The 27,188-nt window shown below is 44.3% G+C and overlaps 1 protein-coding gene across 7 annotated transcripts; it reads right to left on the bottom strand.

The window, feature by feature from the left end:
- Positions 1-169: 169 nt before the first annotated feature.
- On the bottom strand, positions 170-26,862 carry GABRP (gamma-aminobutyric acid type A receptor subunit pi). Of its 7 annotated transcripts, XM_077937441.1 has the most exons (13): positions 26,675-26,862; positions 25,735-25,815; positions 22,684-22,859; positions 21,896-21,990; positions 21,316-21,434; positions 17,348-17,415; positions 16,267-16,484; positions 14,206-14,288; positions 8,424-8,561; positions 5,500-5,652; positions 4,472-4,659; positions 2,648-2,767; positions 170-2,272 (listed from the first exon to the last, which is right to left on the bottom strand). In XM_077937441.1, the coding sequence occupies exons 2-13, from the start codon at positions 25,784-25,786 to the stop codon at positions 1,970-1,972; spliced, it is 1,713 nt and encodes a 570-aa protein (XP_077793567.1). In that variant the 5' UTR covers positions 25,787-25,815; positions 26,675-26,862; the 3' UTR covers positions 170-1,969. The 7 variants fall into 7 exon arrangements, with proteins under 7 accessions (XP_077793567.1, XP_077793571.1, XP_077793569.1 ...); XM_077937445.1 differs by lacking the exon at positions 22,684-22,859; XM_077937443.1 differs by lacking the exon at positions 25,735-25,815.
- Positions 26,863-27,188: the final 326 nt, after the last annotated feature.

Genomic DNA, 27,188 nt, shown 5'->3' with positions numbered 1-27,188 from the left:
AGAAGATATTAATGATAGGGTTAGTATGTGTGTCGTGAGCATACATGTGTACTGTCTGGGGTTGGGGGGACATGAGGATAGAAGAATGTGAGCCCACTGACTTTGCACTGTGACACATACCTTCTCCAAATTGGATCTTATAACAATCATTCTATAGATGACCACTTGATTTGGTAGGTAGCTAATATGGTATATTTATTTCACAGTTTCACATCTTTATCATTGTTTTCATATAATGCTTAAATGGGGTTTCAGAACAGATATTTCCTTTTAAACTTGTTTTTAAAAAATCACAAATATGATTGGCTCATACAACCACATTTCACCTCTTTTCACCAGCACCCCCACCCATTCCCATTAGAAACATTTTGTTAAAAAATCAGGTGATCAAACTCACAGAAACTGAATCGTGAGAAGTATAATGGGAAAAAGAATGAGAACCTGCGGCTATAGGGAGTTACAGAAGAGAAATCATCTTTTAGAGCCATGGTTTATTTCTGACAGGAAAGCTAAAGCCATGCATTTATTAGAACAGGAAGCTAAGAAATTAAAGATGGCGAGATTGTCTAAAATAACTGAGGCTGAACTGGAAGCCTTCACCCTGGCACTCTCAAAAAATCACTTTTGGTACTGTTGGCTGAGCCTGGCCAAGGAATGTGCATCTCTGGCTGGATTTGGAGAGGACAGCTCACCCGCAACCTGAACACAGGTTCTGTAACGTATCTCACTGTTACTCAGAAAGTTCAGTACTCAGGGCCAGCATGCTCCTGCTCATGCAGGATAAGCCACTCAGAGTAGACCAGCTGGAAGGATCCGGGATCCGAGCAAAGTCAAGTTTACTTAAGCTAAGCCACTCGTTCCTGGGTCATGCAGTTTGTTTTCTAATAAGCATCATTCCTGATCATTAGAGCAAAGGGATGAATGCTCCTCTTGGAATGATATAGGGGATCTGCCCCCAGGAAAGTGTTGCTCAGTGTTAGAGTAGCAGCAATGACAGAATGACAGCGACTCTCCGAGTCAACCCAGCACTTTTAGTACCCCATCAGTACGTGAATAAAGGCAGCTAGAAAATGGACTCAATTCTACAAGCCTTCATGGCAACAGCCCATATTAAGACTTCTAGAACAAGTTAAAAAAAAAAAACTTCCATTTCCATCCATGTGTGGGAAAGGGGCTTTAGTATTGTTTAGGGTGGATGTTGTTTAGGATGGATGTGTGTATAATAATAAAATGATAAGATATGTGTAGTGGGGGAATAAAGCCTCACAGTCCTTCCAGTGTGGGGAATCCATTGTACCTTAGAACCAAGGAATTTGTTTAGATTATTGATCTACTCACTTTTTCTTCACTTAAGTTTGAATTTTCAGTGATAGGACTTGCTGGAATTTGGGGATAATTCTGTTGTGGTATTAAGTAATATTCATTATTTAAAAACTCATCTTGGTATTGAGTTAGTGCATTGACTTCCAATGAATTGACATAAGCCCATATTTCATTTTAACCAGAAACAAAAACTAGAAAATGTTACTCCCTAAATAGGCAGCAATGTATTTTATAAGCACTGCAGAGCTTTAGTAAAACATGTATGATTACTTTAGAAACAACTTCTGACACTTGAGGGTTACCCAATAGTCTCCTTCCCATTCTTTATATGAGGTAAATGCAAACCAGGGAGCCACCGAGTAAACAGCCCTAAGTACATTTGTAATCTTGGGCTCCATGGGGATGTGCTTGATTAAGATGAAAGAGGAATGGACTGATATTTCTATTACAAGATCCTGTAATGCTAGGACTTCTACACAGCTTAGAATAATGGTTGGGGGTTCATTCTTTGAGCAGAAAGGCTCAAATATTATTTTAGTCACTTGTAGCACCATTGGATGTGGGTGCACACTTGACCTAAAATACCATTTACATCATTATCTTGTCCTGTTGAAGACCTATGGCATGCAAGAAATTTAACATCGACTCAAAAATACATGTAGTATGCCCAGTAAAATACATTGGCTAGCATAAAAATCAAAGGAAACAGTAGTTTGGAATAGCGATCAACATTACTGGGGTTTTGAATTGTGAAATAATCAACAATCCTGCCCATCTTTTCTCGGAAGACAAACTTGAACTTGTCGCTGGTTTTCATTGTCAAGTCACTGTAGTCAACATTGTCACTGGAAATTTCAATGCTGGCAAAGCTGATCTTCCGTTTAAAGCTGGAGATGGAGCTGTTGATGATGTTAGTAATACTGACTTCTTCCACTTCCTTTGTTGTCCCCTAGTTCATAGACAATGCAGTTAGCTTAAAAGACTTGACTTAGCAAAATAAATAAGTAGGTAATGAGCTAATAAAAATTTAGAGGCCCAAGGATTGAATAATTAGGCTTAATAGAGAGTGGCATTGAGTGCTTCAGAAACTGGCCAATAAGCCAGGCTTGGAGTGCTGTTACCCTGTTTGGAGATACCTATTTGTAAGTCACCAGCACATATAACAGGAGGAGTAACCATGGCCCACTGTAGATATCCTGAGCAGTGTGCCAGATGCGAAATACTCAGGCTTTGAAGTTAGTGGACGTGGGTTCAAATTCCATTCGGCCTTTCACTATTGTGAAACTTTAGTCACCTCAATCCCTCTAAGACTCAATTTCCTCACCTGCCAAATGGTGATTGGTATTGCCATCTTGAGACTGATGGGAAGATTAAATGGTAATAAATGGAAAGCATCTGGTAGGTGTTTGATGACTTCAATTCTGCTCCAGGGAGAAGGGAGTAACTGATTATGAGAGATAATAGAAATCAGCTGTGTCTTAAAGGCTTTGCCACAAAAGCAGAAAGAGTGATGCTCCCTGCCATTGCAAGGAGTTGCCATTCTCCAACATGGCTGGGGTCAACTCCCAGGAATGTGGGAGTGTAGTGAAGGCAGAGTGTGCTTTGGATCCTTGGCCAGGCCACTTGCTAGGTGTGGGGTCTTATGGGAGTTACCATGTCACTGTGTAGGACAATGAAATGAGTACCATTATTATCCCAATTTTACTCTTGAGAAATTTGCCACATCAATGAGTGGTAGATTTCTCAAGAGTAGAACTGGGATAACAATGCTGCTCATTTCATTGTGTTGTTGGATGAACTAAAGGAGATGTTGATGGATGTTTAGGACACAGCGATCACTCCATAGTGCAGTGATTATCACACACACAGCAAAATAAGGTCTTTCTGGTGTCTTCAGAGGAGGCTGTCAGTATTTCACCAATCCCCATTTTGCCAATCTAGCAAATCCAGATTTTTTTTTGGGGGGGGCGGTAATTCAGCTTCCTTCTTTCCTCATAAGGAAGCCTAAGAGAACAAAATAAATGAAAGCCATCTTCTCTTTGGCTGGCACACATGGTCATTGGCCTTTGGTTCTTGGATGACATGATTGTGAAACATTACTCACTGTAGCCAAACACAAGGGAAAAAGCAACTGGACCTTTGGGTCATTTTGATTCCTCATTCTTCACGATTATACCCTTTGTGGTCCTAGCACTTTGCTAAAGGTGGACACTTCTTCTGAACTAGATCCCTATCATTTTCTTGCTTCTTAGTATGAACTTTAGTAGGCCATTATCTATCAAATTTGGCTTCCAAATAACACTAGGGGTCCAAGGGCCTGTAAAGAGTGATAGTTAAGAGTATGGTCCAATGCTCACTGTAAGTGAGAATAGCGGATAAGTGCCAGGCTTTGGAACCAAGTAGGTTTAGGTTGGAATCCCAGCTCTACCTCTTAGTATCTATATCCCCTGCAGTAAGTCTCTTTCCCTTCTTGTTATCAGGTTTCATAAATTTTAAAAGGGAGATAACCTCATTGGGTTGTTATGAGCATTTACAATAATATAATATTTGCAAAAGGCTTGTTACTGTGTCTGGCACATGTAAATGCTTGATAAATAATGACTATTATTATTATTTAGAGAGCTGGACTACAGTGTTCCACTGCTAAACCAAATAATGACAGTTTTTCTCAATTAGCAGAAAAATATGCTAACCAAGAAATTTGTCACAATCTAATATTTCCATACATTTTTAGTAAAGCATTACTTGTATAATTTAAGAATACAATAATACAACCAAAGAATTACATTTTAAGTAAATATATATTAATGTGAAACTTGCAGGCAGCTGCTCATGCTTTGTTTCATATCGGATTCTTCGTGGATGCTTGCTCCTGTGGTTGTGATTTTATGCTGCATACAGATAACATATTTTCTTCCGGAAAATTAAACATATTAATATCTCATTGTATTTGGTGAAAAGAATGGTCTTTTTCAAGGAGCACCATGACTTCCAGCTGCTCCCACCTGAACAAGGATAAGACTCTCTGGAGCACAGGGAATCACTGGGGGTGGGGTGGGGTGGGGATAGGAGCCAGGTCCAGCCCATGTCTACAGACCAGCACTTGGCACCAGTGATGGATCATACACAGGGCCCTCAAGACTCTTACCCTATCTTTGGCTGCCATCTGCTGTAAGGAACTGTAGTGAGCAACTGCGTATTCCAGCAAGGCCCCAAACACGAAGCTAAAGCAGATCCCCAGGTACACATCGATGGCCTTTATGAAGCAGTTGGTGTTGGGAAGAGAAGTGCGGGACCCGATCATCAGTGTGGTCATTGATAACACAGTCGTCACTCCTGGGAAAACAGGCAGGGGACGTTCCTACAAAGTGACTGGTTAGCCCTCCACCATAGCCTGGCAGAGTGTCCCCGTTTGAGAATTGGCAGGGTGAGGACAAGACCCAGAAATGGAATGCATCTCATTTTGAAAAGTCTGTGACCTTCTAGAACAGGGTTGATTTGTCCATTTTGTACAGATATGAGTGATGTGTTTTTTTAAATGTTTCACGTTCTGTCTTCTCCTGGGAGGGGGTGATCAGTATGCAAAAGAACTGACAATAGACCATCTAAGCACAATGATTGCTTACTTGTCACTGTAAAACTTAAGTTTAAAAATGCACCACTCCTGGCACGGCATGGTGGCTTACACCTGTAATCCCAGCACTTTGGGAGGCCAAGGTGTGCAGATCACTTGAGGTCAGGAGTTCAGGACCAGCCTGGGCAGCATGGTGAAACCCCATCTCTACTAAAAATACAAAAATAAGTCAGGCATGATGGCACATGCCTGTATTCTCAGCTACCTGGGATTCTAAGGCAGGAGAGTCGCTTGAGCCTGGAAGGCTGAGGTTGCAGTGAGCCGAGATCACGCCACTCCACTCCAACCTGGGCGACAAGAGTGAAATTCCGTCTCCAAAAAAAAAAAAAAAAAAAAAACCAACCATCCAGACAACAACAACAACAAACCCACACTCCTAAAGTAGTCTCTTTCTGTCTCTCTCTCTTTCTCTGCAAAAGAATCTCCCAAGAAAACAACTGTTGGAACTGCCTTAGGAATATTAATGAAGACAATGGTAAAAGGAAAAAAAAGCAAGTACCTGACAAGCCAGTTCTTAGAAATCTCCTGTGAGAGCTGCTTACCAATGCAGGTTCTTGCAGGGACTGAATCGAGGGAGATCCAAAATGAAACCCAGGACAACACCACCAGGAAAGTGGAAGGAACGTAGGTTTCCAAAATGAAATACAGAACATTCCTCCGAAGCTCAAATTGTAAGATCAATCTAGTGTAATTTCCTGAAAGGGTAAACAACGGATAGGAAATTGTGTCTGTTCATGTAGCAAGTGGTTTCTTTATGGGATGCTTAACTTAACTATATGTACATTAAGCCCTCTGTCATTGATCAAAATCTGGTTCTGTATGAACTGTCATTATGATTTCCGCAGGAGACATTGCTGTTGCATTGAATGGGATTTATAGGGGCACTGCTCTGCCTCATGTCCATCTTGGGCTTTTCTGTATCACAGTATTCCTACAGCAGTGCAATCAATACTGGTTTTCTTGACGTCTGCCTCACTAGACAGTGAGTCCCTTGGGGGCAAACACTGAATCTTTCAGTTCTGCACTCACAAAGTAGTTGTTCAATAAATACCCATTTAATGAAGATTACCTGTGACCATCTGTTTCTCAAGGAATACTATGGAATAGACCTAATGGACCTATTAAATTTAAGTGAATTTTTGATGATTTCAGAGGCACCCCAGGTTTTATACTACTTCAGGGCCATCCTTAGGAAACACTGTATTCTAGATGTGGGAAAGGCATGTGTTAGAGAGCTATCATTAACAAAATTCTGTGTGGCAAATAGGCTACTGTAGCACAAAACATGTGTCCATGGGTTGGAGTCCCAAGCTCTGCTCCTGCTGTGCTTCTATTATGGGGAGGTGAGCAGTAGCGGCCAGCACTGGTGTGGATGGATGAATGAAGAAGTTATTCTCTGGGAACAGGAAAAGTCTGGCTTAGATTGGTATTGGGGAAAAGCAGGATAGTGAATGGGAGCTGCTCCAACCCCCTGTGACCCCCAAATTAAAGCCTGAAATTAGAAATTATGCCATTAAATAGCTAAACAACAGACATATGCCTGGATAATTATAGTATAGAATAAAAATACGTACTTTTAGAGCTTGATGAGACCCTAGAGATTACTTATTATTTTACTTTATTGATGGCTAAATTGAGACACAGGGAGTTTTAGTGATTTGAAAAGGACCTGGAGTTGATGTTAGAAGAAAGAATAAAAACCGGGTCTTTCACCCGTTGGTCCAGGGATGTTTTATCAGTCTACACTGCCTGCTTTATTTCTTTGATTTTGAAAGTCAATATTTTAAAAACAAACAAGCAAACCTTAGAATCAATATTTGACTAAATAACGACCCTCTTTTGTACCTGAAGGGGGTCATTATGTGCTACATGAGATTACATAATTTTGAAAACTGAAGCCATTTTTAATATGAACCCAATTTGGGAATCCAGATTTGGTAAACTATGACAGCATAGCCCTAATTTACAAAGTTGTCTTTAAAAATAAAGTGTATTTATTTGCCCATTACAAAAATAATACATGATAATTACTTAAAATTTGGAAAATAAGGCCAGGCATGGTGGCTCATGCCTGTAATCCCAGCACTTTGGGAGGCCAAGGCAGGTGGGTTGCTGGAGCTCAGGAGTTCGAGACCAGCCTGGGAACATGATGAAACCTCGTCTCTACAAAAAATACAAAAAATTACCCAGGCGTGATGGCACACACCTGTAGTCCCAGCTACCAGGGAGACTGAGGTGGGAAGATCACTTGAGCCCAGGAGGTGAAGGTTGCAGTGAGCTGAGATTGTGCCACTGCACTCCGGCCTAGGTGACACTAGAGTGAGACACTGTCTCAAGAAAATAAAATAAAATAAAATAAAATAAGTAAATAAATAAAAGAAGAAAGAAAAGAAAAATTTGGAAAATGAGAAAAATAGGGGGAAAATCACCTTTTCTTCCATTCCAGTCTTTTCTCTATACATAGCCTTTAATTTCTAATTTTCATGTAGCCACGATCTTGGTGTGACATATATTTTTAATGTCATCTAGGTTCAACTAAAATACACAGAATACACAGTAGGCTGGGCCCAGCGGCTCATGCCTGTAATCCCAGCACTTTGGGAGGCCAAGGCAGGCGGATCACTTGAGGTCAGGAGTTCGAGACCAGCCTGGCCAACATGGCAAAACCACCTCTCTACCAAAAATACAAAAATTAGCCTTTCATGCTGGAGCATGCCTGAAATCCCAGCTACTCAGGAGGCTGAGGCACAAGAATCACTTGAGCCTGGGAGGCGAAGGTTGCAGTGAGCTGAGATCGTGCCACTGCACTCCAGCCTGGGTGACAGACTTTGTCTCAAATTCTCAAAAAAATAAAATAAAATAAAATAAAATATGCAGTAATTTTTAAGGGTGCAAATATGGATAAGAATAAGCATTCTTAATATTATCATAAGGAAGTGAGAGGAAAATACCTGCTGCTTACATATAACATCACATCTTTCAAAACATGTCTATGTAAAATCACCAAAGACAAAGAAATGCATTTCTGGTAAATGAAATGAGTAAGTAATACTTCCTGCCACGTTTGCAATAATTAGGGTTTTCGTGCTCTTGTTGGGCATTGCTGCTGTCTTCTTCATCTTTGAGCTGTATTCTTATTTTCATTCTTCAGTGCTAAAGAACCAGTGTTCCAGTTAGAAATATGAATAAATTTTATGCATGAGGGAGGCATGGAATTTGAGCAATCATTAGCAAATATCTGGAGGTACATGGTGCAAGGCTTCAGAGCTGGTCCAGAGGTCTGTTCCTCAGTGGACCATTTTAATACTGGGTGTGGAGGAGGTGGAATTGCTCAGCCCAAACCCTACTGTCCCTCTCCACTGCATCCCAAAGAGGTAAAGTGAGCAGATGTTGTTTCTGACTTAGAGAGCAACCTTATACCTCAGTTCACTTATTTTTATTTCATACAGTTTGTCACATGAGTTACCTGTCTCCTGCTGCGATCTGGTGACTAAGGTGAAATATCGCTCTATGGTGTACTGAGCAAGCCGCAGGTGTTCCAGCCCACGCACAGAGTCGTTCCCTCTCAGCCAGGTGAACTCCACGTCATTTCCATCGTAGCCCCCTGGCAAATGAAATGGAGCCCTGGTCAGTGCAAGCGTGTTACAGATTGAACTGGTCTGAAAACTGCTGTGATACGGAGACAGCATGAGTTCCTTCTTCATGGTGATAAGCCCAAGGACAATCCCATGCAGAACGTGGCATGATTTCCCAAGTGCAGTTGCAATGTCTGCTCTGAATGAAGTGACCTGCTAGGACAATTTGCCGTCAATTGAGAGCTTGTCCTGTGTTAGGTATTGTGTAGACCTGCTGGATGATAAGTCATTAGAAGTGACCTCCCTCATTATTTAAATTACATTTATTAAGCACATATCTGTGAACACACAAAGAGACTGCCTTTCAAGATTGTATAATAGCTCTGACGATATTTTCAGGGACTTAAGAACTGATCTCTTCATATTTCCATATTGGCATACATACAAAAGCAAAAACAAAAAGCTTGCTTTATCAAAGCATGTAAAAATGCATGTTAGATAAGTCTCAAAGCAGTTTAATTAATATAGTTGACAATAGTAACAATAGTTACCTTTTGAACATTTATAAGTACTTTATACATTATGTCACTAATGTTCTTGTAAACTTGCAAGGTAGCCATTTCTATATTTCTTCAATTCTAAGATGGACATTTCTTTACATTTTCTGAAATTGAACTGCATCTTGTAGTTGATTCATATCTATAGAATATATATAATAGTGTATATATGTATTTTTATATATAGTAGAGCTTATTTTTTTTCCTGAAATGTTATTATTCAATAAATGCTGTTCCATGGAACTGAGTCACTATAATGATTTTCCCACATTATTCTTGAAAACTCTCAGATTCAGAGGGGTTGCATAACTTTCTCAGGATAATAAGGCAAGCAAGAAAGAGTTATCTTAGGAAAGTTCAATCCCAAAGTCTATGAGTGATGATGATAATAATACTTATGATTTAATAAGTGATTGCATTTCCAAGTGCTTTACAACATTATCATCTCACTTAACCCTCAATATAGCTCTTTGAGAAGATATATGAACGGTTCATAAGCCAACAAAAAGATACTCAACATCACTAGTCGTTAGGGAAATGCAAATCAAAACCACAATAATACGCCTCACACCCATTAGAATGGCTGTAATAAGAAAGATGGACAATAACAAAGGCCAGCACATGGAGAAGCTGGAACATTAGCTAGTGGGAATGTGAAATGGTACAACCACTTTGGAAAACACGAATGCGGTAACAATTTCTTAAAAACTTAAATATAAATTTACCATTTGACCCAGCATTCCACTCCTAGGTATCTGTCCAAGATAAATGAAATCAGGTCCACACAAAGTCTCACACAACCGTTTTCATAGCAGCACTACTCATAGTAGCCAAAGGGTGGAAACCAAATGTCTATCAACTGATGAATCAATAAATAAAGTGTGATATATATCTCTCACATGAATATATATACATATGCATACAAAGGAATGCTACTCAGTAATAAAAAGGAATAAAGTACTAATGCATGCCATAACATACGTGAACCTCAAAAACATGAGGTTGCAGTGAGCCTAGATTGCACCATTGCACTCCAGCCTGGACAACAAGAGCAAAACTCTACCTCAAAACCAACCAACCAACCAACCAACCAACCTACCAACCAACCACATAGTGCATGATTCCATTTATATGAAATATCCAGAAAAGACACATTCATACAGACAGCAAGTAGGTTAGTCGTTGCCTGGGAGCTAGTGATGGGAAAGAGGTGTGGCTGCAGAGGGGTACAGGGGTCTCTTTGGGGTGATGGGAATATTCTAACAGTGGCATGTGGTGATGGTTGCACTATTTGGAAATGTACTAAAAATCTTTGAATTGTACAATTAACATGGGTGGATTTTATGGTATATAAGTTATACCTCAATAAAGCTGTTACAAAACAACTCTGAGCCAGATACTATTATTCGTCCCACTTCACAGATAGGAAACTGAGGTCCAGAGACATTAGTAACTCACCCAGAGTCACAGAGCTAGTGATGGCAAAACCCAGTGATTTCAGTACCTGTGATCTTAAACATAAAGCTCTATTGCCTTCATTTTCAAAGGCTACTGGGAAATGTGATGCCGGTGTTGGAACTAACATTTTGTTAAGTCTCACAGTATGGTATCCGTTGTCTAGCAAGGGTTATCTCTCCCTCCCCAGGGAAGAGAAATATAGTCATGAACTCTTAGGAGATTTCCAGGTAAAAATTGTCTGTGGTCTTTCCCTTGGAAGCATCCAAACATGTACTGAAGTCAGCTGTCTAAATACGGCTACCATCCCACATTAAAAAAAAAAAAATCTATGAAAGTGGGTAGTACAAGTTTCTACCTGGACACTCTGCCTTTACAACTAGTAAACACATACAATCATTACATTATGGTCTCTCTGTCCCTGGGTGAATAAGGAAAACTGTGGCATGGTATCAGTTCTTTTCTAGAGATGGCACTTGGAAAAAAACCCATAATGAGGTTTCTATACCCAAACGCTGCTAATAAACATTCAGAGAAAGCTGCCTCCACTCACTGGGGATGGTCTTTGTGAAACAGAGGCTGAGGTTTCCAGGAGAATCTCTCTCCTGGGATTTGAGATGAGCCCAGCCATGATACATGGAAGGTAATTGCTTTTTCCACGTGGAACTGAAAATGAGTTCTCTTTTTGATAACCTCAAGTTTTATTCCGCCAGCAAACAGCTGTATTGCTTCAAGAAGGTTCTGCATGCATTTAATCAATGAGATAATTAATCTGTTTGTCTGGGTCTTTAATTAAATGTCTGCTTCTGAAAAACGGCTTCTGCTTCATAATGGCTGTGCTTCTCAGATGTTGCCCACTGTGACCTTACGTAAGGAGTGCCCACTGCTCTCCAGAGCTTGACTATAGTTTCTTGCTCCACACACAAGCCCTGCCTTGATGCCTTCATAAATCATATCTGCAATGTTGTTTGCCTATCACAGGTGCCCAAGTTTGATGGGCATTTCAGAGTGGTTTACTAAGGAACAATGGAGATTACTTAACAATGCTGGGGAGTCCATTCATCACACATTAACTTCATTCTTCATCACAGGCAAACCCCTAGATGACAGTTTAGATGCCCATTTACTGGCATGACTGTAAGAGCTTTATATCTATCAAGCAATTTCTTTTAAAAGTTGGAAGCACGAGTGATAAATGTCAAGGATGGCTTTGCATATTTGCCATTCCTTCTGCTGTGTTCCCTCTTGCACATAATCTGCATCTTAGTAGATTCTGAGTCCCACTCCTTGTCTCTTGGTCCATTCCAGCTGATCCCCTACGTCTCATTCCAAGTGACACTTTACCTAGGAAAACTCTGATTCCCCCTATTACTTTCCATTGTTGTAACTCATTCTGTCATAATTATTTAAAGTCCCACACCCTCTATTAGACTGTAGAGTTCTCGAAGACTGGAACATTGCTTTTATCTGTGTATTGCAAACATCTACCACAGTAGCCCACATAGAACAGTCATTTAATGGTTGAATGGATGAATTGAATGTATTTATATGAGGATAGACAGATGGAACCCACCAGCTATCCAGACTGGCTGGAGACGTTAGTGGGACAATATATAAAACTAAAGTATTAGAATGAGAAAAAAAGACTTTCCTTAACTGACACAGGAAAGGACAAACACTGGTCTTGGTCCTAAGTAATGCAAGGGAACTGGCACAGGGATATGTCTGGGACCACTGTGTGGTAATCAGGTTGCTATTCAGTTGAACATTCTGGCAGGATTTGGGGAGTCCAACAAAAGCGTCACATGGTTACTCAATTTGGGGAACAATGATGATAATAAATGGACATTGGAGAAACTGGAAAGGAGTTATTAAAAGATTTTCATTATCCCCATATTACAGGTTAAAAGCACTTTATGGTATACTCAGGAAAAATAAGCAGCTCAGATCACAAACAAGCCACTGGAAAAAACTTCCTGTGTGTCTCTCCAGCCCAGTGGAAGGGCTATTAGAGTTCAGGGAACTTTGGACGTTGGGGCCATTCTACCTGGGTTCAAGTCCCAGTGTGGTTACTTAACTTTCCACTGGGAAAGTTGCCAAATCCTAATTTTTCTATCTGCAAGATGGGAAAAACAATATATACATATATCAGGATTGTTTGGAAGGTATCTAGCACAGTGCCAGACATGGGTTAAGCAATTGTTAAATGGATGCTACAGTATTTATCGGGAAAAGAATATTTATTACTATATACATTTTTTTTGTTTGAGACAGAGTCTTGTTCTTGCTTGTTGCCCAGGCTGGAGTGCAGTGGCGTGATCTTGGCTCACTGCAACCTCCACCTCCTGGGTTCAAGTGATTCTCCTGCCTCAGTCTCCCAAGTAGCTGGAATTACAGGCACCCACCACCACACTTGGCTAATTTTTGTATTTTTAGTAGAGATGGGGTTTCACCATGTTGGTCAGGCTGGTCTTGAACTCCAGACCTCAAGTGATCTGTCCACCTTGGCCTCCCAAAGTGCTGGGATTATAGGCATGAGCCACTGTGCCCAGTCCATTTATTACTATTATTATTACTATTATTGTTAACAAAAAAGTTGTTCGGTCAAGGAGACTGGGGCAACAGCAGATTGAGGTCACAAAACACATTTTGTTACCTCCTCCAAGAAGTCTTTCTCCACTAGCCTCTCTACTTCCTTTGCAACGGAGAGTGAGGTTTTTCTTATTATCACAGTGCTTTGCATAGAAAAAAGAAATAAAATAAAGCCTTTGTGATTTTCTAGACCTAAAAAGGTAGCCCTGGACATATTTGCTGACAAATGAAGAGTACGTTGATGAAAAGTCCATGACCTTTTTCATCAGCTTCTACTGAGACCCGTGGCTGACTTGATGTTGGGAGAGTAAGGGTGGGTGGGTGGCAAAGAACATGGTCATAGAACTCATCTGGAACCATAGACCCTTCGAGAGTTGGTAACCAGATAGATGGCATAAATTCGATATTAAAAGTTTAGGTCTCAGGGGCTAGTCTCGATTTGTTGTCGCCAAAATGTTTTTAATAAAATGATTGTCTCACAAAACGCTCATGAAAGGGATTCCATGGTTTAAAACGTTTGTGGAGTGCTGCCACTCCTTCTTGGAATTTCACGTGGAAGTAGCTTATTAGAGCCTGTTAAAAACTCTGCAGCAAAGAAGAACATTAACACTTTAGGCTTTCTGAGTCATCTGGTCTCTATCACAAATACTCGACTCTGCCACTGCAGTGCAAAAGTAGCCACAGACAATATGTAAGTACATGGGCATGACTGTGCTTCAGTAAAACTTCCTTTGCAGAAACAGGTGATGGGCTGGATTTGGCACACCAGCTGTTGTTTGCTGACCCCTGACCTAGACCACCAACTACATTAAAGCATTTCCTTTGATTTTCTTGTCCACTCACAGGTGGAGATATCTGGTACTAATGCATAATGGTTCTCCCCAAAAGATATTAGGCATGTCTTTGAGAAGTCTCTAAATCTGTCTGGAAGTACAGTCAGAAGGGCTGAATCCACAATGAATCAACATTAAGAAAACAAAGGTCACTATGTAAGAGATACTTTTCATGAATACACAGACCTAAGTAACCCAGGAAAATCATCTCAGAAGTCTGTAGGATGTATACTTACAGCTTTCCAGCTGCAACTTGCATGTCTGTGTGTCCATGGGGTATTTAGACAGATCCATGTTACATGCAACTGTTGTTGTGATTCTAAGAAAGAAAAGTGGATTCAAAAACAGTATTATGAGGAAGCTATAGAAAGTTCACATTCCCTTCCAAGGCCCACTCAGAGGGGACTTTCACTTGAACTCTTACAATGAACATGTATGTTAGAGCCTGCATCTAAAGCATCCTTGAGGTTCTGTGTGCTAAAGAATGCCCATGAAGCTTGGTTAAAACCTGGGTCCAGAGTGGAGGAAGTTAGAATGCTGGCCATTCAAGGGGCAAAACTTCTGGCAGTATCACAGAACAGACAGATGCATGGGCCCAAGATGCTTTAGCATCTTCCTGACAGACCTGGGTGGGCCTAGAACAGTGTGCACCGTCAGTATCGTCACCACCTGACAGCAGGTGTAGGGACCTGCATAGGCTCACGTGGCTCTGAGTGGCAGAACTGAGACTGGAGCCCAGGTTTCCTGGGTGTGGTCTTCTCATGAGGCCCTGCCTCCTCCAGGATGCAGAGGCAGTGGGGGGCCCAGGCACTGTGGGTTTGGGGGCTTACCTCCAGAGATGTTCGATTAAAGGTCAGTTAAGCCCTTAGAGTGGAGATTGCATTCACTAGGCCTCTATCTTCCTTTTTCTTCATTGTCATACATTTTTATTCAGCACCTTTATTTATTAAGCACCGTGCTAGGTACTTGGGGGAAATGGAGGTGATTACCAAACGGTGCTTACCTCCAGGATGCTTACTCATACCTCCTTTAGGGAGACAGAGACTAACAATAGTTGTGGTTTACTAAGTGCTTACTGTGAGCCAGACCTTGGGCTGAGTGCTTTGCATACATTACCCCTTTGAATAGCTCTACTAGGTAGGAAATATTTTAATTCTCATTTTACTGCTGCTGAAACTGAGGCTCTGAGAGTCAAGTAACTTGCCTAAGGTCACAGAGCTGCTGAGGGACACAGCAGGGAATTGTACCCAAATCTTTATGATTCTAGAGCCAGGCTATTAAAACATCACTTATTATTTGTAATCCTTACACAATATTGATTGTGTTGTGTGCCATAATATAGACAGACACAAATGCACACACAAATGCATGCACATGTGCTGTGGGAACGTGGGGAAGGGGGACATTAATGATGATTGGAATTGAGGTCAAAAGAGAAGTCTAATTATGTTTCATGAAACAAGAATTGGGCTTTGAGATGGTCTTTGCAAAACTCAGTACAGTTGAGTGTGTCCAGAAATTCAGTTTATTGGTTAGCTCAACCCTTGTTTTATAACTTCAGACTCTTACTTAAGATTAAACATCAGCCCCATGAATATTTTGCTCCTGGCCTCCTCCCCAAGGCCTCTGGGAGCTTTAGGTTTGCACAGTCTTTGCACAGGCAGAGATGAGTCCTGTTGCATCCAACCCGGCTCCATGAACAATTGGGTGAAAGGAACTTCAGCTTCAGGAATTTGGGGAGAGGGCAAAGGGGAGCCCATGGCTGCAGGTGGCAGATGCTTTGGGGCATTGCACTTGGTTTTCTCTACAAACATGACTCAGACAAGTACAGTTGTGTTCTGGAGCTGCCACAGCTCCACTAAGCCCCATGAAAGGAAAGTTCCTTGCATGCACCTCTCTGTTGGCTCTTGCCATTGCCCCTACTACTTCCCTTGCTAACTTCCTTTTACCCTTTAAGACACAGCTCAGAATCTTGTAACATCACCCCCAAACCACTCACCTACTCCCCAACTTGGGCCCCAGCACTGGGGACCTCATTTGTTTCCATGTCCATGTCTTGAGGACAGGGCAAGGCCTTACTCAGCTCTATCCTGTGGCCAGCATGGGGCTTGACACAGAGCAGGTGTTTGGTAGATGATGAATGGAGAGAGGGACCTTCTATTATGGGTGCAAGGATCTAAGAAGGCATGGGACCTCACAGTGGCTATCCAAGTTCTGGTCACAACTACCCAAGACACATCTGCATGTTTTCTCCCAGCTGCTGCCCTCCAGCCCTGAGGTCACAGGTGTCCGCGTACCTGAGGGCGTACAGGACCGTGCCATTGGAGAAGAGGCGGATGAGCCTGTTTCCCACAGTGACTTCATGGAGGAAGGACTTCTTGGACTCCACAATGTAAGTGTCCGGCACCCAGAGGAACTCCACGAGGCGGGCATCCAGAGTGAAGCTCTTGTTGCCTTCAAACACCAGCCGCTGGTCCATCCAGCGCTGTCGGAGGTATATGGTGGCTGTGTAGTCCTGGGACGGGGAGGCAAGGTATGGAAATGGATGGGGGTGGTGGGTGAGAAAACCCCACCAAACAGGAGAAAAATGGTCAAGGTTTATTCCTCTCCCCACCTCCACTTAGAGCAAGAGTACACAGATGTTGGTGAATAAAGGTACCATTCTAATTGCAATATGCCACTACCCCAAGACTGGGGTAACTGATAAGTCACTCTAGTTACCCTAGTCTTGGGGTAGTGGCATATTGCAATAAGAGAACAAATCACCTTATTTATTTGAGATAATAGCTCCCCCTGCCAAAAGGGAGCCCTATGTTTGAGAATTTAACTTATGTGGCGTGACAGCTCACATTGCACTGATCACTAAGGCCCCATCAAATGGTTGAATTTTTTGGTGGGCTAAGTGCTCAGGTTGTCCACAATTTATCTGGAATGCACAGCATGCCCTCTTGGCAAACTGCCTTTAGTTTGCCCTTGTCTCGAATGTGTTCTCTTAAGGGAGAGGGTCGTTGTCAGCACCAGCTGTCAGTTTTCCTTGGGTTGTCTCTCCTGTTATGAAAGACCACGTGATGGCCTGGCTTGCCTACTACACTTCTATTCCTTTTCCCAGATTTTATCCATTACCAAGTGTACCCACTTCATCGCCTGGTTTCTCTCCTCCTGGCTCTTGAACCGATTTTCTTCCTGATACTCAGAAAATCGGCTCTATAAGAATCTTCCATTGTCTTGAGTTTGGAGACAGCACTCCAACTTCTGCCATTTCAAATGCAGGAGGGCCGTGAGCCATTTTTTTTTTTTTTTTGAGTGGCTAGAAAGCATATTCCCATTAAACACACGGAGAGGGACTACTTCGGTGGAGTACAAAGGAACAGCACTTACCATGTTACTCTCTGAAATGCTAGAGATACTTGCAATGTCCAGAGTCAGCGCTATCTGAACGGGTTCTCCTAAGATGAAAAAGAAAAAAAAGCAAGAAAGAATGGAAACACAAACATGAGACGTGTGACAGTGTCTTTGTGGGGTAGTGGCAATAGCGAGTATAAGAGAAGTGCCTGCCTAGCCGGACATCCTGAAGGTGTTCATTACTGGTTATCTGTACAAATCTCCCAGCATCACATCCATCAGTCACGTAATAGCAGGCACTCAATAATGGCATTTCCCTTCCCTTCCCCCTCTCTTCCGTAATCCTAGCTAATTTTGGAAAAGGGACAATTTTGTTCACCAGGCTAATAGATGGAATAGCATTCACTTGCAATAAATAACTCCCGGGGGTGCCTCAGGGGACTGCGATAATGCATTAACCAGGAAGAGGCCAGGCGGAATTCAAAAGAAGCTTAAAAACATCTCATCAGTAGGAACAGGGCAAAGCAACCTACTTATTAATCTAAGGAAACTAAGCCATAGGATATAGGTAGGAATTTGGAAATGAAGTGTTAGAGCCAACGCAATTAAACAATACTTGCATGTTAACATCTGGTGGAAAAGGGCGAGATCTTTGAGGGCAGAACCTGGAAGGTGCTGAAGCGGTGTGGTGCTAAGTGGCTTTCTGCCTCGCAGGGCAGCAAGGTGCAGCTCTGAGACTAAAAGCCTGGAGTCAGAGACAGGTGTCTGAATTCCACTCGGGCCACCTAACAGCTTTGTGACCTTGAGCAAGTTTCAAATTTCTCTGTGCTGTGGTTTCTTTTCTTTTCTTTTTTTTTTTTTGAGATGGAGTCTCCCTCTTGTCACCCAGGCTGGAGGTGCTGTGGTGTGATATTGGCTCACTGCAACCTCTGCCTCCCGGGTTCAAGTGATTCTCTTGCCTCAGCCTTCAGAATAGCTGGGCTTATAGCACCCACCACCATGCCCAGCTAATTTTTGTATTTTTGATAACGGCGGGGTTTCACCATGTTGACCAGGCTGGTCTCGAACTCCTGACTTCAGGTGATCTGCCCACCTCGGCCTCCCAAAGTGCTAGAGCCACTGTGGTTTAAATATCTGTCCCCTCCAAAACTCATGTCGACATTTAATTGCCATTGTAAGAATGTTAAGAGGTAGGACCCTTAAGAGGTGATTAAGCCTCAGGGGTAGAATTGGTGCCATCATAAAAGGGCAAGTTCAACCCCCTCCTGTCCTCTCTCTTACCCTCTCTCCTTCCACCATCTGATGACACAGCAAGAAGGCCCTTGCCAAATTCCAGCACCTTGATATTGGACTCCTCAGCCTCTAAAACTGTGAGCCAATAAACTTCTGCTCATTATAAATACTCAGTCTCAGGTATTCCGTTATAGAAGCACAAAACAGACTAAGACAAGTGCCTGCCATCGAGGGTTGGGTTGGCACAGTTACAGCATCTGGTTTAAGTGCCATAGATCCGTGTTAGTTGCCCTCCCTGAAGAATGCAGAGAATGCAAAAGACATGAGAGCTCCAGTCCCACTGTGCTTTCTGTCCAGTTTATTTTTACACGGTTTTGTCTAGGCTTTGCCTCAATTGACTTTTTTAGTAGACCAGAGTGTGCTCTTTTCTTCCCCTTGAGTTATAAAAGCAAGCTGTGCCACCAGAGGGCAGCTTTCTCCTAGGAACGAGGTCAAAGCCGGCTCCTGGGTAGTGTTCACTAGCACCTGCTTACAAACCTTTGCTTTATCTAGCTCAGTCCCTGAGAAATCCTATGAAGGTCTTGTCTCTTTTGGACCTTGGGGTCCTGGAAACTGGGTGCACAGATATTACAGAAAGCAATGGCCCTCCACGGGCCTCCAGGCTGCCATGCAAGTATAGGGATTTTCAGGAGTGAAGTGCCAAGAGGCACAAAACAAGGGGCATGGGGTTGTACTGTTCCCTTTTTAAAACTGAAGACTCCATGCCCCATTTTCACCCCAGGTGGGATGAGGCATCACATCCCTTTAAGCCCACCCCAGCCTCCCTGTTCTCAGAATGAGCTCCTTGCCGGAGAACCCTGCACCTTGTTGGCCAGTGAGTAGGCAAACAAGAAGGGGTGCGTTCTGGATTAATTGTTTGGGGTTTGGGAGGCAAGAGAAATTGTTGAGTGGCACTAACCAAGGCGTGCAGACTCACATGCTTGTCATTCGTGTTCAGTAGGGCCTGGGAAAACCAGGGGATGTTGAAGCCTCTTTAGGTTCCTGAATGTAAGGATCTCACATCTTAATTGTGTCTCAAATCTGAATGAAAATGCATCTCTCCCATCTCCAACGGAGCAGGTGTGATTGACTGAGGGCCCCGGCTGCTGTGCTTTGGAATCTACCACCATGCTTGCCCCAAGGCCACACTTCTCATGGGCCACGGCCAACCACAGACTGAACGCAGTGGGCATATCAAAGTGGCCTGATCCTGGGAGGCACACAGACGGGAGACTCCTCTGAATGCAGCCGTAGCTCAAAGACTCCCTGGTGGTCATTCCAAACACACGAGGACTGCCCTACCTTCTAAGACACTTCCACCCAACCTCCCTTCCTTCCCTTTCTCTTTCCCTGGGGCCAGACCTGCAGGTCTGACAGCTCTCCTAGCTTCCCTCTCCCCCTGCCCCATTCTCCCTCCTAGACATAGTCCGCCTAAATAGCTTGAAGAAGTCACTGGCTCTTGGCATCTGCTGCTCAGAGGATCTGGACTACCGCATGAATCCTAGATCAGACCACAGAGTTTTATCATCTGAGGGGAGGAACAGGGAGGAGAAGGGATGAAACTAACCCACACTCTGTTGAGGGGGTAGGCACCGTGCCTCAGGCTTACACACTTCACTTCATTCAGTCCTCCCGGTGAGATAGATGGGATGTCCCCATTTTACAGAAAGGGAAACTGAGGTACAGAAGGCTAAACTACTTGCCAAGCAGGAAAGCTAGGAGCCAAACTCAGGTTTGTTCAATGCCAAGGCTCTTTCTGTTGCTTTCTGCTATGGAGAGCTGTGTAGTTGGCCTCACTCCTTTCCTCCTTGCTTTATTCTTTCAACAGATATTAATCAGCAATTTGTTATATGTCACACACTGAGCTTCTATGGGAGATAGTGAGGGAAATAGACTCCTTCGAGGGCTGCAGCCTGGAGCCAGGACAGACATTAATCCAGTTGTAGCATAATGGGGATGGCTATGATTTGGAGACATGTTCACAAGGAAGTGTGAAGAAAGGAGATGGGGCCTGGAGGAATCAGGGGAGGCTTCTCGGAGAAGGCAGCCTTTGCTCTGAGACATGATGGAAAATTGGCATTTTCCCAGGGAGCCAAGTTTAAAGAAGCAATTCCAGGAAGATAGCCTCTGTAAAGGCATAGAGGCAGGGGAGGCCAAGGATGTCAGGGAGCATTCAGAGTACACTGGGGAGCATTGTAGGAGGGGAAGGAGCGGGGACTTAGGCTGATGAGAACGGCAGGCAGACAAAGGCTGCACTGGGAAGGGCCTGGTGTGCCTGGACTCTACGCAAGGATGCTGGGGCACATACGGGTGTTCCACACAGGGCAATGACCCAGGAGGCATCCAGATGGCAGTTTGGGGAGTCAGCTGAGAGGGGGCAGGCTGGAGGGGGAAGACCAGGTGGGGTAGCCTGGTGGCACACGGTGAATTCATTGAAGAGTGACCCTGGAAGTGGGGGCAGGGGGAGGACAGGGTGTGAGTGATTGTTAGGAGGCTCTCGCAACCTCCTCAGTGAAGAAGAGCATTGCTTTATCTTGCAGGTGGAGAGGCAAGGTGCCTTTTTCCAGGCAGTGTGAAAAATCATTGGTAGCCATCCTCATCCATCATTGCCAGTCCTTAACAGGCTGCAGATAGAAAATGGAGTCAACTCAAACCTCCCGAAACCCTGCACTGCTTATTGTCTCTGTTTTTGTCCCTTTGAATTGATGTCCTGGACACAGAAGATGACCTACCACCAAAATTGGGCCTGAGAAATTTGTTATATCCTGCTGTGAGGTTCTCAAAGCCAGGCAGGGAAAGCTTGTCACTTCTGCCGACCTCGACGTTGAGCTGATTCCCCTGGATGCACATCCTGGAAAAGAAATGGACTTTGTTGCATTTGCTTGCTTATGTGTGAATCCACACGTGTACACACGCTTGAGCTTGTGTTTGCCCATGTGTGTGTGGATGTATGTGCCGTGCCCATGTACCAGCAGTGACATTCCTACAGAAAAATCTCTTAGTTTTCAGCTATTGAGTTAGTATCTCCATTTTTTACCCATTTGCAATAGATCAAAATATCATGGTAATTTGGGGACCCTCCAAATGTCTTATTTAAAAACATAAGGGTTCATCCATCTATGACCATATTGGAAGCTTGTGTTCTGTAAAGAGAGTACATGGCGGGAAGTTTTATTGTTCGGTGCTCCAGGGAAGTGAGGGGACCAGGTTTTGCCTGGCTGTGGGTGAGTAGGAAGAGCTGGCCCCTCCCACCACATGCCTGAATGCAAAGCAACTCAAGATGGGGGCCATCCTGGGGGTAGCAAGGCTCACCTTTCAGTGAAGAGACTCAGACACACGAAGGCCAAGTGGAGGCTGTAGTTCATGTTGAGGAGCTGTTCCCACCGAGGGGTTGAAGGAGGAATCACCTGGGAAACAGAGGGGGCAAGGTAAGTGGAAGGCAGTGCAACAGGCTCACCGGCTCCTGGCCAGCCTCTGTCTCTGGTGGGTGGCCGGTGCAGCATTTTCTCAGCATGCATAGGAGGCAGCCTCTTTCCATACCTTTTGGTTACAGCTCCTTCTCCCTGTGTTCCCTCCAGGAATGACTTCATTTTGGAGGATTATGGTTTTTTTTTTTAATTTAATTTTTATTTTTTTGAAACAGGGTCTCACTCTGTCACCCAGGCTGAAGTGCAGAGGCATGATCTCGGTTCACTGCGGCTTACTTCCTGGGCTCCAACAATGCTCCTACCTTAGCCTCCTGAGTAGCTGGGACTACAGGCATGTACCACCACACCCGGCTAATTTTTTTTTGTATTTTTGGTAGAGATGGGGTTTCATCATGTTGCCCAGGCTGGTCTCGAACTCCTAAGCTCAAGTGATCCATCTGCCTTGGCCTCCCAAAGTGCTGGGATTACAGGCATGGGCCACTACGCCCGGCCCAGGATTATGTTTTAAATCTACCCCAAATTAAGACTGGGACCTCGTGTGGAGAGTGGTTCATTAGCACCAGAAAGGCAGCCAGTTTGTCCCCTGGGCCACATCTGCTAGGAGCCAAGGCTATCCTTGCCCTGTCCTTGTCCCAGCTTTACCAGGAAGGACCCTCTCAACTCTATACTCACCTCGACCAAGCCAGACATTCTCTTATTTATCCCTAGGTCTCGGCTTGTGGGGCCAGTAACGTAGACAGGAAACAAAAACCTGAGAGCCTCCAGTGTCAGGAAGTCATGAGTTAGATGCTGTCCCACAGAGCTCACTCCATCCTCACCGTGGCCTTGTGTAATGGGCGGGTTAATCCCTGTATTATTACGACAAGGAAACAGGTGCATGGGAAGGACACATGCTAGTGAGTGCCAGGGGAGACTTTGAATCCAGGGCTGGCTGCCTCCCCTGGGTACTCTCTTCCTTCAGAGCAGGCTGGGGCCTGGGTCTTAGTTGACCCAAGGATCCTTGCTGCTGTTGTGACCTCCTAGACCTTGTCCCTGTGTCTCCTGAAGCCTTCCAGCTGGTGTGTTCGTGAGGACCATTCGTGGGGCATGGCCCAGGGGCCCGGCCTCCTCAGATTCAGGAGCTGCTGTCAGGCCTCCCTCTGAGAGAGCAGGGGGCAGCCAGGCAGGCCAGCCTGTGACCTGTCATGCTGGTGACAGTAGAATGGGGGTGCTCAGGCTCAGGCCCCCATTCTCAGGCAGCCCTGGGTTGATTACCTTCTCTGTGGCAACCTCTGTGAAATAAGCCACTTTCTAGAATCTGGCCATTCTGGAGCTTAGGGTGTGATTCAGCCATTCATTAGTATTATTTTACTTTCAAAACCAATACATGCTCATTGTAGAAATGGCAACAAGTCAGAAATTAAAAGTGTAAGTCCCAATGATGTGTTAATATGGATTCATCGATGGAAACAAATGTGTCCCTCTGATGTGGGATGTTGACAGTAAAGAAAGTTTTATGTGTAGGGAAGGCTTAATTTTGCTGTGACTCAAAATTGCTCTAAAAAAGAAGTCTATTTAAAAACAAAAACAAAAACAAAAAAAGCACCCCCCTCATTTCTTCTCTTTTGTCTCATATTTCAGAAATAACTACTGATAACAGTTGCTTTATCCACAGATACACATATATATTTATATACATACATATCTCTGTATCAAAAAAATTAAAAAGCAAAATTGGGGCAATAGCATGCTTTTTTGCTGCTTACTTTTTTTACTTAATAATTATAGCAAACATTTATTGAACACTTAATGCATGCTTACAACTGTGCCATGCATATCTACAATCCTCACAACTCTTTGAAGTAGGGTCTACCATTCTGCCCATTTTACAGATGAGAAAACTGAGGATTAGAGAGGATAAGGAATATTTCCAAGGTTAAGTAGCACATGAGGGGCAGAAAAGTGCATCTAAGCAAGCTGACCTAAGTCCTTTTAATGAGTGCACCATGAAACATGCTGTGTTGCAGTATCAGTGACACCTTCCATGTCAGTTCCTATAATTCGCCTTATTCTTTCTAATGGCTGCAAGGTATCTCATGGTCTGAATATACCAACATTTCTAGAACACAGCTCCTACCATGAATGTTGTTATTTCCAAAGTTTTTACTATTACAAAATCAGGGAAGAACAGTTTTGCACACAGGTAAACTCTTATCATTCTATTCTCTGTTGTGTTAGCTCTTTTGTTCCACTCATTGAAAATACCAGCTATAAAATCAACATTATAAATCTACCAACAATCATATCCACATTTTCTTCCTTTAGTCCATCTCCCTAGTCCCTGTCCTTTCCCTGTCCAAGCATCGAGTTTAAGGGGGTGCATGGAGCAGCTCCCATGCTCTCCATTGCCTCATTCAATTTTCCAAAGGTTTATTGAGCTCCTCCTATGAACTAGGCATGTGAAAGGCACACCAGAACACCCATCTAGTGAGGAAGAGACATGTGTGAGCGGTAAATGAACATTCCCTATAGCCATCCTATAACAGGAGCAGAGGACAGGGGATACTTGGTATGAAAAAGAGCGGGGAGGATGGGGCAATGTCAAAAGGGAAGTCACAGAGAAGATACTTTGATTCTTGAAGAGTGTGTTGCATTTGCCAGGTGGACAAAGGAGAGTGGGGGCCCTCCAAATGTTGGACAGAGATGTGGAGGTTTGCCCATGGCCTCTCTCCCACATGCTTATCAGCCTCCTCCCACCAGCCCTTGGCTGTCTGTGTCTTTCTCCTGGTCTGGCCTGAATGAACATGGTTCCATTTCAGCATATTCCTCATTTCCTCCTCCTCCTGTGGGAAACGGCCCTCGATCAAGTGAGTTGGGGAACCATCCAGTCTTCAGTTCCAAGACTCCTCTTGAATAGTGCTTTCCTGATGGCCAAACTGCTGTTAGGAAGATGTAACATTTGGCCCTGGGCCTCTCAACCTCCTCTAAGGAGTCTCGTGATCTGAGAAGGTTCGCCCAGGCTAGAGCCAGAAATGGAATCCCATCCTACCCTGTTTGCTTGGTTAAGTTGCTAAACACGTCTCATTTTATAAGGGAAGAAAAGAGAAGAAGGAACAAGCCTTCTAAATGCCCATGAATTGTTAGAAGCCATGTCTGGTGCCTAATTTCATTTAATTCTCATGGCTGTTGGCCCAGTAGGTGTTAATTTTTAGAGTCAAATCTCAGATTTGCAAAGGGATTTGGCTGAGGTCACACAGTTAAGTGGCATGATTTAAATCTGTTTTCCAAGTCCCTTTTCTTTGCCGTGCATCTAGGAGGAGGGCCTCCAGCATCCCCAAGCTGAACTGGATTCCACTTGAATCTTGTCCTTTTTATACCAAACCCATCTGGGGGATGGAGTGTTGGATTCGCAGCACATCCCAAGTGACAAGTGCAGCTGATGCCATCAACCCCTGTGGCAGAAGAGCCACAGTGGCTATTTATGTGTTGGCTAGCCTCCACTGGAGGCTCAGGCCACCAGTTCTGGTCCAGATGCTGGGGGAGGGCATTTAGTGGAGAGGTACTGAGCCACCAGAGGGCAGTGTCTTAAGGGTTGTCCCCAAAGCTGCAACACAGACGTTGACTGAAACCACCTGGTCTTCTGCATCTGCAGAGACGTGGTACTCAGGAGGTCCTAGGAGGCTCCTGAGTAGGGGTAGCCCATGCATTATTCTGCCCCGAGGGCATCTCTGGCCAAGGTCCTACCTCCACTTGTAGAGGAGACCTTGAGCTCTGGATTCCGACACACCTGAGTCATTTAACCTCTCAGAGTCTCAGTTTTCCCATCTGACAAATGAGAATAGAAAACACTCAATAAACATTCGTTTTCACTCTCCTCTGCCTTCCATGTCGTCTATGGGAATTCAGTGATTCCACTATGGCTAACAGAACCTTAGCTCTTCCTAATACACCCCAGGTGCCACTCAGAGTGTTAGCTAACTGGCACCACCCGAGGAAGGACAGGGTCAGGCACAGGGCATTAGGGTCGCGTAGGGAGCTGATGGCGCCTTTTTCTGAACCAGAAATCCAGCCCAATGTCTCCCAGTCCCCCCCGTCTCTTCCTGGGTTGGCCTGCTGGGCCTCCATACTCCGTGCTCTTGGCCTCTATGTCTCTTCAACACTTCCCAGGCTGGAAGCAGAAGTAATTCCAATACGTGCAGGGTTCTACTCCCGTTTCTACTCTATTCCCAGAATTTCTAACATGTAAATACAGTGACTCTCCCAGTTGTCACCTCCAGCTTCCTTCCTGTGCAGGCGCTGTTTTCCTATCCTTGTCACTTCAGCATAGACAGAATCATTTGTTGGAAAGCAGGAGTAGAGCCCGAATCAGGTTAAGGTGAGGAAAGGCATTATTGCCATGGGTCCTCCTTAAGAAAATCCCAGAAGATAAAGTGGTGCGGCCCGTGCCCTGTGTCTGCTGGGTCTTGGCCGGCTGGTGCAGAGGAGTGAATGACTGTGGCTGCAGTGAGGACAGCAGGGGCTCTAATCTTGGCTCTGCTGCTCGTCCTGCAGTGGCACTCCCTGACACACATTAGGTGTTCAGCAGAGACCAGACCTGCCTCCTCCCTCAGTTCCAGCAGGGCTTGTATTTAGAACTCCCTCCCTCCTCTCTCCAGGCACCTGGAGGGGCCAGCAGTTTCCTTACCAGGCAGTTGTTGAGGCTCCGTTAGGGCAAGTCCTTCAGGCCTACAGGCAGGACTTTCGGGCAAGGCACGGTCTTCTGGATCCCCAGAGTTCTCCCCATCCTCAGCCCTGTCCCCTCGTATGTGGACACGCAGCCACCCTCAGATGGAGTGGCTCTCTGCGGAAGAATGGAGCTGCTGAACCTGCTGTGCAGAAACAGAGGTGGGCGGAGCCTCTCAAAGCCCCGTCCTTGGTCAGGGCACTGACTGGTCCTGAGTGTCTGGAGGTCGTCTGGTCCTGAGTGTCTGGAGATTGTCTGGTCCTGCGTGTCTGGTGATCGTCAGCTCTTACTACAGCTACTGCCTCCAGGGGTTTGATTCTGAGATCATGTCTCAGTCATGCTCCCAGACCTCTGCCAGAAAAGACCCCTGAGATCAAGGACCCATGAGAGTCAGATAAAGTGGGTGACCCCACCTACTATGCCAGGTCCTGAATTTGGTGGACAGCCCTCCATCCTGGTGCAATGGAATGGCTAT

This window comes from Macaca mulatta, chromosome 6, assembly GCF_049350105.2.
Source record: "Macaca mulatta isolate MMU2019108-1 chromosome 6, T2T-MMU8v2.0, whole genome shotgun sequence".
In the NCBI taxonomy this organism is placed as follows: Eukaryota; Metazoa; Chordata; class Mammalia; order Primates; family Cercopithecidae; genus Macaca; species Macaca mulatta.
The sequence above is the reverse complement of the archived record's forward strand: the minus strand, read 5'-3'. Positions and strand labels throughout refer to the sequence as shown.

What these genes read in the sequence shown, in the direction of transcription:
- GABRP (XM_077937441.1), bottom strand. Translation starts at nt 25,786, where the DNA reads ATGACTCAGGTGTGTCGGAATCCAGAGCTCAAGGTCTCCTCTACAAGT. An exon ending in GAATGTCTGGCTTGGTCGAG is followed by an intron (nt 21,991 to 22,683) that starts GTGAGTATAGAG and finishes TCTGTTTCCCAG; the next exon opens with GTGATTCCTCCTTCAACCCC. An exon ending in TACCAATCACCATTTGGCAG is followed by an intron (nt 2,273 to 2,647) that starts GTGAGGAAATTG and finishes TCTATGAACTAG; the next exon opens with GGGACAACAAAGGAAGTGGA.